Source organism: Symphalangus syndactylus, chromosome 16 (assembly GCF_028878055.3).
Source record: "Symphalangus syndactylus isolate Jambi chromosome 16, NHGRI_mSymSyn1-v2.1_pri, whole genome shotgun sequence".
Lineage (NCBI taxonomy): Eukaryota > Metazoa > Chordata > Mammalia > Primates > Hylobatidae > Symphalangus > Symphalangus syndactylus.
The window spans coordinates 63480003-63492074 of NC_072438.2; the positions used below are offsets into that span (position 1 = coordinate 63480003).

The 12072-nt window shown below is 40.0% G+C and overlaps 1 protein-coding gene across 1 annotated transcript in view; it reads left to right on the top strand.

Moving 5' to 3' along the window:
* C6 (complement C6) overlaps positions 1–12072 on the top strand; it is a 117524-nt gene that overhangs the window by 50169 nt on the left and 55283 nt on the right. The window contains exons 2-4 of the mRNA XM_055245763.1: positions 5874–6036; positions 7417–7573; positions 9698–9842. Of these exons, the coding sequence (XP_055101738.1) occupies positions 5874–6036; positions 7417–7573; positions 9698–9842 (465 nt within the window). The remainder of the gene's footprint in view (positions 1–5873; positions 6037–7416; positions 7574–9697; positions 9843–12072) is intronic.

Here is a 12072-nt window from a genome sequence, read left to right on the forward strand (position 1 = left end):
TTTTTGTCTTTGGTTCTGTTTCTATGATGGATTACGTTTATTGGTTTGCATAAGTTGAACCAGACTTGCATCCCAGGGGTGAAGCCAACCTGATTGTGGTGGATAAGCTTTTTGATGTGCTGCTGGATTTGGTTTGCCAGTATTTTATTGAGGATTTTTGCATCGATGTTCATCAGGGATATTGGTCTAAAATTCTCTTTTTTTGTTGTCTCTCTGCCAGGCTTTGGTATCAAGATGATGCTGGGCTCATAAAATGAGTTAGGGAGGATTCCCTCTTTTTCTATTCATTGGAATAGTTTCAGAAGGAATGGTACCAGCTCCTCCTTGTACCTCTGGTAGAATTCGGCTGTGAACCCATCTGGTCCTGGACTTTTTTTGGTTGGTAAGCTATTAATTATTGCCGCAATTTAAGAGCCTGTTATTGGTTTATTCAGGGATTCAACTTCTTCCTGGTTTACTCTTGGGAGGGTGAATGTGTCCAGGAATTTATCCATTTCTTCTAGATTTTCTAGTTTATTTGTGTAGAGGTGTTTATAGTATTCCCTGATGGTAGTTTGTATTTCTGTGGGATTGGTGGTGATATCCCCTTCATCATTTTTTATTGCATCTGTTTGATTATTCTCTCTTTTCTTCTTTATTAGTCTTGCTAGTGGTCTATCAGTTTTGTTGATCTTTTCAAAAAACCAGCTCCTGGATTCATTGATTTTTCGAAGGGCTTTTTTGTCTCTATATCCTTCAGTTCTGCTCTGATCTGAGTTATTTCTTGCCTTCTGCTAGCTTTTGAATGTGTTTGCTCTTGCTTCTCTGGGTCTTTTAATTGTGATGTTAAAGTGTCAATTTTAGATCTTTCCTGCTTTCTCTTGTGGGCATTTAGTGCTATAAATTTCCCTCTACACACTGCTTTGAATGTGTCCCAGAGATTCTTGTATGTTGTGTCTTTGCTCTCACTGGTTTCAAAGAACATCTTTATTTTTGCCTTTATTTCGTTATGTACCCAGTAGTCATTCAGGAGCAGGTTCTTCAGTTTCCATGTAGTTGAGCAGTTTTGAGTGAGTTTCTTAATCCTGAGTTCTAGTTTGATTGCACTGTGATCTGAGAGACAGTTTGTTATAATTTCTGTTCTTCTACATTTGCTGAGGAGTGCTTTACTTCCAACTATGTGGTCAATTTTGGAATAAGTGCAATGTGGTGCTGAGAAGAATGTATATTCTGTTGATTCGTGGCGGAGAGTTCTGTAGATGTCTATTAGGTCTGCTTGGTGCAGAGCTGAGTTCAATTCCTGGATATCCTTGTTAACTTTCTGTCTTGTTGATCTGTCTCATGTTGACAGTGGGGTGTTAAAATCTCCCATTATTATTGTGTGGGAGTCTAAGTCTCTTTGTAAATCTCTAAGGACTTGCTTTATGAATCTGAGTGCTCCTATATTGGGTGCATATATATTTAGGATAGTTAGTTCTTCTTGTTGAATTGATCCCTTTACCATTATGTAATGGCCTTCTTTGTCTCTTTTGATCTTTGTTGGTTTAAAGTCTGTTTTATCAGAGACTAGGACTGCAACCCCTGCCTTTTCTTGTTTTCTGTTTGCTTGATAGATCTTCCTCCATCCCTTTATTTTGAGCCTATGTGTGTCTCTGCATGTGAGATGGGTCTCCTGAATACAGCACACTGATGGGTCTTGACTCTTTATCCAATTTGCCAGTCAGTGTCTTTTAATTGGAGCATTTAGCCCATTTACATTTAAGGTTAATATTGTTATGTGTGAATTTGATCCTGTCATTGTGATGTTAGCTGGTTATTTTTCCCATTAGTTAATGCAGTTTCTTCCTAGCATCGATGGTCTTTACAATTTGGCATGTTTTTGCAGTGGCTGGTACCAGTTGTTCCTTTCTATGTTTAATGCTTCCTTCAGGAGCTCTTGTAAGGCAGGCCTGGTGGTGACAAAAATCTCTCAGCATTTCCTTGTCTGTAAAGTATTTTATTTTTCCTTCACTTATGAAGCTTAGTTTGGCTGGATATGAAATTCTGGGTTGAAAATTCTTTTCTTTAAGAATGTTGAATATTGGCCCTTACTCTCTTCTGGCTTGTAGAGTTTCTGCTGAGAGATCTGCTGCTAGTCTGATGGGCTTCCCTTTGCGGGTAGCCTGACCTTTCTCTCTGGCTGCCCTTAACATTTTTTCCTTCATTTCAACTTTGGTGTATCTGACAATTATGTGTCTTGGAGTTGCTCTTCTCGAGGAGCATCTTTGTGGCATTCTCTGTATTTCCTGAAGTTGAATGTTGGCCTGCCTTTCTAGGTTGGGGAAGTTCTCCTGGATAATATCCTGCAGAGTGTTTTCCAACTTGGTTCCATTCTCCCCGTCGCTTTCAGGTACACCAATCAGACGTAGATTTGGTCTTTTCATATAGTCCCATATTTCTTGGAGGCTTTGTTCATTTCTTTTTACTCTTTTTTCTCTAAACTTCTCTTCCCACTTCATTTCATTCATTTGATCTTCAATCACTGAAACCCTTTCTTCCATGTGATTGAATCGGCTACTGAAGCTTGTGCATGCGTCATGTAGTTCTCGTGCCATGGTTTTCAGCTCCATCAGGTCATTTAAGGTCTTCTCTATGCTGTTTATTCTAGTTAGCCATTCATCTAATCTTTTTTCAAGGTTTCTAGCCTCTTTGCAATGGATTCGAACATCCTCCTTTAGCTCAGAGAAGTCTGTTATTACCGATCGTCTGAAGCCTTCTTCTCTCAGCTGGTCAAAGTCATTCTCTGTCCAGCTTTGTTCCGTTGCGTGCGAGGAGCTGCATTCCTTTGGAGGAGAAGAGGTGTTCTGATTTTTAGAATTTTCAGCTTTTCTGCTCTGGTTTCTCCCCATCTTTGTGGTTTTATCTACCTTTGGTCTTTGATGTTGGTGACATACAGATGGGTTTTTGGTGTGGATGTCCTTTATGTTTGTTAGTTTTCTTTCTAACAGTCAGGACCCTCAGATGCAGGTCTGTTGGAGTTTGCTGGAGGTCCACTCCTGACCCTGTTTGCCTGGGTATTACCAGCAGAGGCTGTAGAACAGCACATACTGCAGAACAGCAAATGTTGCTGCCTGATCCTTCCTCTGGAAGCTTCGTCTCAGAGGGTCACCCAGCTGTATGAGGTGTCAATTGGCCCCTACTGGGAGGTGTCTCCCAGTTAGGCTACTCAGGGGTCAGGGACCCACTTGAGGAGGCAGTCTGTCCGTTCTCAGATCTCAAACTCCATGCTGGGAGAACCACTACTCTTTTCAAGGCTGTCAGACAGGGACGTTTAGGTCTGCAGAAGTTTCTGCTGCCTTTTGGTCAGCTATGCCCTGCCCCCAGAGGTGGAGTCTACGAAGGCAGGCAGGCCTCCTTGAGCTGTGGTGGGCTCCACCCAGTTCGAGATTCCCGGCCCCTTTGTTTACCTACTCAAGCCTCAGCAAAGGTGGGCACCCCTCCCCCAGCCTCGCTGTGCCATGCAGTTCGATCTCAGACTGCTGTGCTAGCAGTGAGAGTGGCTCCATGGGTGTGGGACCCTCCGAGCCAGGCGCAGGATATAATCTCCTGGTGTGCCATTTGCTAAGACCGTTGGAAAAGCGCCATATTAGGGTGGGAGTGTCCTGATTTTCCAGGTACTGTCTGTCATGGCTTCTCTTGGCTAGAAAAGGGAATTCCCCACTCCCTTGCACATCCCAGGTGAGGCGATGCCCCGCCCTTCTTCAGCTCACACTCCGTGGACTGCACCCACTGTTCGACAAGCCCCAGTGAGATGAACCCAGTACCTCAGTTGGAAATGCAGAAACCACCCATCTTCTGTGTCACTCACACTGGGAGCTGTAGACTGGAAATGTTCCTATTTGCCATCTTGAATAATGCCCAAAAGCCCCTCATTTTTATGACTGAAATAGTCTAGGGCTGTAGTAGCATATCTATGAGTTGGAGTAAAAAGCTTGGGTAAAAAGCATAGGTAGTATTTTCAGTTTCTTTCTACCCTCCCAGACAGTGATAAAGGCTTCTATTTCTTTGTGTCTCATTCAATGCCTAGCAGCATACAATGAATACCCAAATGTGTGTTCATTCCATTTTAAATTGAAAGACATATTCAGCCATACGTCAATGGATTTGGTTACTTCTGTTCTGGCATTTTTCTTTGAGCTTGTAGAAGAGTTTAAAAAGCTTACTAATAATCCCAGCACTTTGGGAGGCCAACGTGGGCTGATCACGAGGTCAGGAGATCGAGACCATCCTGGCTATCACAGTGAAACTCCGTCTCTACTAAAAATACAAAACATTAGCTGGGTGTGGTGGTGAGCACCTGTAGTCCCACCTCCTCGGGAGGCTGAGGCAGGAGAATGGCGTGAACCTGGGGGGCAGAGCTTGCAGTGAGCTGAGATCACACCACTGCACTCCAGCCTGGGCGACAGAGTGAGGCTCCATCTCATAAAAAAAAAAAAAAAAAAAAAGTTTACTGATTTATTAACAAGAAATACCCTAGTTTCTGAATATACTGAAGAAACAATTTTTATATCTGATCTCAAGCTCTTGGCTTAAACCAAGATTTATCAAATGATGAACCCCATTTATTTTTACCGAGGTATCCTTTTATCAAAACTAAGAAACGTAAACTAACCACATTGAAATATAATCAGAAACTCATCCTCTGAGACATGAGAGAGCCATATTTTAGCAGGGCAATTTGGAAATATCTATTAAAAATGTGTGACCGACAGCTACTGTTAAATTTGTAGCATTCTTAAAAGTTAATACTAATTTGAAAAGCTAGTATTTATTAAGTGATGATTCTTTGCCAATAATTGTTCTAAGCAGTTTACATAAACCTTTTTACTGAATCCTAACAAAAGCTTTATGAGATAGGTATTACTCTTATTTTATAGATAGTGAAACTGAGACAGAAAAATTAGGTGAATGGCATTTAACTTTTTAAAGTAAAAGTTACTACTATATTAATTACAGCAGAATTGTTGATATATACATATATTAATAATGTTGCATGTTTCATTAGGGATATAACGATCAAACTGGCAATAACAGGGGGTGGGTATGGTTTTGCAAATAACTCATGGATCTTCAAGACCATAAGTGGGAACCACTGGTCAAAGATTTTTCTGCTCAACCTGTTGTGGCCTGAGTGGTGGAGCTCCAGGCATCTTGATGCTCCAGTAACACAGTACTTAGGATTGTTAGAAACTCAGTGAAGGGCTACACCTCATTCAAGAACCAGAGTTCGTGAGCACCTACTTGACCTGCAGCCTCAATACTATTGCACTGCCTTGAGCCTCATTTTATCTCTATAAAATGAAGGAGTTTGACCTGGAGGTTTCAAAGATCCTTACCAGCTCTTATTTCTCTGACTTTATATGGAGTCAGTGAACGTTCTCTTTAGCGGGTTTCCAGCATGTCAGGAAATGAAAAAGAGCTTCCAGAAGAATGATCCAAACTTCTTTCCCAGTCCCAGAAAAGTAGGAACAGCTGAAATGTACTTGAGGCTATTGCTCACACAAAAGGAGCAGGTGTTTTGAGAAGGATAAGATTGTATAAGTCTAAAATACTTTTTGGAATGAAATGGATTACCAATACATGCTACATACTTTGTCTTGTAGCCTATCACTAACCGTTTGAAGAAACTTACTAGTACTGGAGGTTGTGCCTATGGTAATCTCCACCCTAAAAATCTTTAAAAGTAGAATTTGTACTCATGAGCATGTGAATTTGTAGGTGTTGACTTGCCTTAAGGAAGGCAGAAAAATGCATATGTTTTCTAAAATCACATTTGAATCTATGACTCAGGATGACTTGTGAAGGTTTACCCTCAAAAAAGCATTTGATATGTGGTATATATTCTTTCATTTTAGGGCCTGGAGGCTCTCAAGGCATGGCCAGACGCTCTGTCTTGTACTTCATCCTGCTGAGTGCTCTGATCAACAAGGGCCAAGCCTGCTTCTGTGATCACTACCCATGGACTCAGTGGTCCAGCTGCTCAAAAACTTGCAATTCTGGAACCCAGAGCAGACACAGGTGGGTGTGAGCTTTGTGGCTTTTCTTTGTGCCCTGGAAGGATTCAAGGATGAAGTCAGCAACATCAGGAGTGCCACACTAAGCAATGGGAAAATATATATATATATATATCAAAGTAAGAACTTAAAATTTGGATGAAATTTGAAGTCTTTCTCTTATGAGGTTGAAAGGAAGTCTACTTTTGTTCTCTCTACAAGAACGAGAGGTTTCAAAGAAATTTCATTAAGAATCTGTGCAACACTTTCAGTTGACTATTTAACTTTCTTAGAATCACTACCCAAGCTTTTTTTCAATCAGCATACAACTCTGCTTGCCTACAGTTAGTTAATTATAGAGAATTTTCTACTCATTAAATCCAGTCTAACAGGACCTCAATTGAGCAGAACTGCTAGCTATTAGCTTGATTGTTGGCATATACAAAATGGCAACACAAAAACTGTTCTTTCTTGATAACATTTAATAATTCAGTCTTTTCACCACTTCAGACTTCTCGTCCCCCACAGTTTCTTTAACTCTGTTAAATGTTTCTGTACCATGGAGATGCTCACATGTTAGGGGACAAAAGCATATATTTAATGTGTTTTAACCATTACAGAATTTTTTACTATCCTTATTTTAGAAAACTATGTTTACATATGTAGTGTGAATCTCATTAAAATTACCAGTTGACTTCCCCAATAAACCATCTACTACATATGTGAAAACAGATTTGTTTACAATATTCCTCTATTCAAGAGTCCTTCAGTAGCTCCCTGCTGCCTACAAAGAACAGCAAATATTCCTGGCCAGTCACACAAGCTCCTCCCTGAAGAGCTACCTGGACATGCTCTCTTCTGCCTCAAATCTTTGCACATGTCGCTTCCTCCAAATTCCCTTCCCTCTGTTACCTGAAGAATTCATGTGAATTATTCGGGATGTTTCTCTCATGTCACTTTCTCTTCGAATCTTTAGCCCCACAGCAACCTGTGTTGTCCTCCTCCAAGTAATTTGCAGGATCTTTCTCTCCTTTCATCTTTCCTTGCCTTCCAGTCCATTCGAGGAGCTCCAGCATGGCTGGTTTCATGGTGTAACATGTGCAGTCACACAAGCCCCATACTTAGAAGGGCTTCATGCTTGGCTTAATGATCTGCCACTGCTGTCTTGAAGTTCTTAGTTTTGAGCAAGAGGTTTCCCATTTTCATTTTATGCTGAGCCTGACAAAGTATGTCCTGAGTTCTATTAAGTGGTGAGAACTGCATATATGCCAACCTGCCTAATTTTTCCGTGAAAATTTTCTTTCTTTTCTATTTATTGTAGTTAATGCTCAATGATACTTTGATTATGGGGCAGGATGTATGGTGAATACACTCATTCTAAGCAACTTCTTCTTCATGGTTACAGACAAATAGTAGTAGATAAGTACTACCAGGAAAACTTTTGTGAACAGATTTGCAGCAAGCAGGAGACTAGAGAATGTAACTGGCAAAGATGCCCCATCAACTGCCTCCTGGGAGATTTTGGACCATGGTCAGACTGTGACCCCTGTGTTGAAAAACAGGTAGGCAACCATGGGCATTTCCAGGAAATACGAATCACAATAGAGGGCTCTGATTCCCTGACAGGCTTAACAGCATAATAAAGCTGAATTACTTCAATTTCTGAAAATCAACTGTCCCAGCTTCCATTGAGGGAAAATTCCATTTATCACTTTTGTGGGGGGGGGAAAGGGGGTTTATTTTATGTATTTTACTGTCTTAAGAACACAAAAAAGGAAATTTTGCTCCCATTATTGGTATTGTACTTACCCAGTTCTGAATTCCACTGCCTGGGCCTTCTGAGAATTCTGAAAGCAAAAGTGTATACAGATTGAGTAATCCTTATCCAAAATGTTGGAATCAGAAGTGTTTTGGATTTTGGATGTTCTGTGGATTCTGAAATATTTGCATATACATAATGTAGTAGCTTGGGGATGGGACACAGTCTAAACATGAAATTCATTTGTGTTTCATATATACCTTATACATATAGCCTGAAGATAATTTATACAATATTTTTAATAATTTTGTTCATGAAACAAATTTATGATAAGTATTTACATATACAGTACTCCACTGTGGCATCATGTTGGCACTCAAAAATTTTTTTTTCTCTTTTTTTTTATTATTATACTTTAGGTTTTAGGGTACATGTGCACAATGTGCAGGTTTGTTACATATGTATCCATGTGCCATGTTGTTTTGCTGCACCCATTAACTCGTCATTTAGCATTAGGTATATCTCCTAATGCTGTCCCTCCCCCTCCCCCCACCCCACAACAGTCCCCGGAGTGTGATGTTCCCCTTCCTGAAATTTTTAGATTTTGGAGCATTTTGGATTTTAGGTTTTCAAACTAGGTATGCTCAACTCTTACTAAAAAACAAACAAACAAACAAACAAAAAACAGGGTTTCAGTCCAAGGTTGTAAACCAGACAGAAATGAGGGAAATGAATCAAAACCTTCACTCCTTCACTCCTTGCCCTTCCTCTACATTCCCTCTCCTCACGGCAGCCCCTCAATTTGTTTATTGTTCCCAGTTGGAATATTTACCCACCACAAACTCATTCCTGTAAGGGCATCGGCCAATGCGAACCACAGTCAGGGCCGTGCTGAGCATTCACACAGCAGGGAAGAAAAAGAAACTCATTTGTGGAACAGCTACTTTCTGAGGGGAAAGTCATCTTATTCAAACTTCACATCATATTGTGTTTCTCTACCCATTTTACAGATGAGAAAGTTATTGCTCATTTGGGGTTAAGTAATTTGCCCAAGAATACACCCATTAATTAATAAATTGAATTTTCTGACTTCAAAGTCAGTACTTTTTAGTCCTATCATATTTCTATTCTCCCTTGACTCACCGTTTTACTACTCGCCATTTTAAAATCTGTTTAAAGTGTAGACGGCCGGGCGCGGTGGCTCACGCTTGTAATCCCAGCACTTTGGGAGGCCGAGGCGGGCGGATCACGAGGTCGACAGATTGAGACCATGGTGAAACCCCGTCTCTACTAAAACTACAAAAAAATTAGCCGGGCGTGGTGGCGGGCGCCTGTAGTCCCAGCTACTCGGAGAGGCTGAGGCAGGAGAATGGCGTGAACCCGGGAGGCGGAGCTTGCAGTGAGCCGAGATTGCACCACTGCACTCCAGCCTGGGTGACAGAGTGAGACTCCGTCTCAACAACAACAACAAAAAAAAGTGTAGACTACATTAGCATTGGTTTTCACAGGGACTGTCTTATGCAAAAGAACCTCAAAATTATTTCACATTTATCCCTTCACACTATCTTTAAGATATAGAAAGGCTACTGTTATGGCCTGGAGGAATTTACTGTACTCAAGAGACTCTCAGCAAACATTTACACATTTTATTTTGAAAACGTATAAACCATATGGTTTCAGAGTTATAAGAAGCCTTAGAAACCTTTTTAACCCACTTCCTCATTTTACTGGTTGGGAAACAGAAGTCTACGGAGGTGATTATTTCCCTAAGGGAGCATAAAAATGGAATTGGAAGAATCATTAGTAAAATTTAAGAAATATTACCATAGGAAAAAATCACTATTGTGATTGAGAAACCCAGTTTTCTTAGATACATTTTGACCTTGACCCTGCCTCAGAGTTATATGTTTCTCTTCTTTCCTTTCAGTCTAAAGTTAGATCTGTCTTGCGTCCCAGTCAGTTTGGGGGACAGCCATGCACTGAGCCTCTGGTAGTCTTTCAACCATGCATTCCATCTAAGCTCTGCAAAATTGAAGAGGCTGACTGCAAGAATAAATTTCGCTGTGACAGTGGTAATGTATTTTTGTAAAATGTTCAGTCCCCACTAAAAATAACTTGACTTGACTAAATCAAAGTTACTCCAATTGACTAACAGTAGAATCCATCACAGAGAAATCCCACCACATTTTAAGCAGAGTGGAATGGGAGTGTTATGCTGCCAGTTCCCAAGATATTCCACTGTAAAATTATGGCTTTTCAGTTATACCATTTTGACCACTTACCTGATCTGCACAAATCTATAATCAGGATAATTTTAAAAGAAATGACATATTTTAAGATTTTTAATATAATTTATTATGACAAGAATATTAAGATCCGATGTTGCAAGATGACTAGAGATGACGTAGAAAACTTTCTTGACCGGGTCTAAAATTAATTCCAAAAGAGTAAGTCAAAAGCACATGCACAAATGAGCATGGCTATGTTTCAATAAAATTTTCTTTACAAAAACAGGTGGCCATAGTTCAGGTCAGTTTTAGCCCACAGGCCGTAGTTCATTGACCTCCTATCTAAACAGTCAACTTAAAGTTACAATAAAATTAAATTTCAGATGAATGAAGTCTCTATCATTTCTGTGAACTCTGAGATATCCTGAAAAGTAAAGTATTTATAACTAGATAGCAAATTTCCAATTCCATAGAAAATTGACCCAAGACCTTGGAACCCAAGTTTTCCCCTCTTACTCCCTGCCTCCTGCCTTCAGCTTTGCCAGCTTTTTCTGAATGTCAGACAGAAATGCTGGGGTGAGGGTTTTCCCCTATCCACCTCCACCCCAAACCTGGAATATGAGAGCAGGATGTGGGTAGGGAGATATACTTTGTGTCTATATAAATAAGGTCGTGTCACAAATTGACAAAAGAGGGAATCAGAGCAAAATCCAAATGACAATGACTGAGGATAATACAGACCTGATCATTATATCCAGAGTATCAAAATCAAGATCTAGAACTGAAGTGTAACTATTTGAAGCTTGAAAGATGGTTTTTACTACATATAAACAAAAAAGACTCTTATTCAGTAGATGATAAATCTATGAAAAATTACAAAGGAGCTGCATTCAGGCCAAAAATACTCAAAGTTTGAGAAGCCTTGAGATGCATCCATTGGTCACCAATTTATAATGAACAATTTTAGAAAGGTTAGCAGTGTAAGCACAGCTGATCGCCAGTTCATCAACAGTTATGTCCATAACCATTGATTTTCAAATAACTGTATTATGAAGATGTGTCTATAATGGTTGGTAAGCGGCTGCTACTCCGTACTCCCTGAGTAACCCATGCCCTGCTTCCCAGAGCCCAAAATCCCTAGATCTTTTCATGATCCAGGAACTGATTGGTAAATCCTTGTCACAGATATAGTTGGCATCCATTCTGACTGAGTGATGCCATAGCCTTTTGGTTGTTAAATATTCCATTGAAGATGGTATACTATTTTGCCCTCCTAAAAGCATCTACTAATGCCACTGTCAATGGGAGTAAGAGGTTTATGAATGATTGTTTTTCTGACTCAAGATGATACTTGGCCCTCAATTAACAAAGAACTATCTCTCCTGAAAAGATTGACCATCTTGCCTTTCCTCCATTATGACTGATGTTCAGAGTCTCCCCAGAGTCACCAAGACTAAATGGATTATTTTGATGTATACGTGGATTTTTAAGAATTACTCTTTATGTTAATTCCCATGCAATATACCAACTCTTCTTTCAGAGTCCTAATTTTAAGCATAAAAGACTAGAGAATTTGCAGCTGGTTTTAAAAAATAATACAGTATTGCAGTGACACACATCGCTTCCAATGGATAAGAAAAATGTGCAATTTCTAAATGATTGCATGGTTCCAAGTGTAAATGTATGCATGCCTGTGCTGGCTAAGCCTGCTGACGTCTGCAAATCCTGCAATATTCAAACTGTCCTTTAATTTCTCATTCCTTCTTTGGTATAGAAGATATTTATGGCTTACAATATCTTTCCCCTTATGCTTTCTATTCCACAGAGTTTTTATGGCCTGGAACCATTCTCACCCATGTCACATCAGGCCTATTCCTAAACATCCCTCAAGAGGTATCCTCTTCCCTTCATCCCTGCGCTTGCTAATGGACTCTCTAAGATATCTCTATAAGCACTAAATGGATAGAATTTCTTGTATTCTCACAAATCTGGTACTCTGCTCACAAAGCTATGCTAATGAGAACTATACTCTACATGCGTATCCCTCCTTCTGTCTAATAAAGTGTGATTTTAG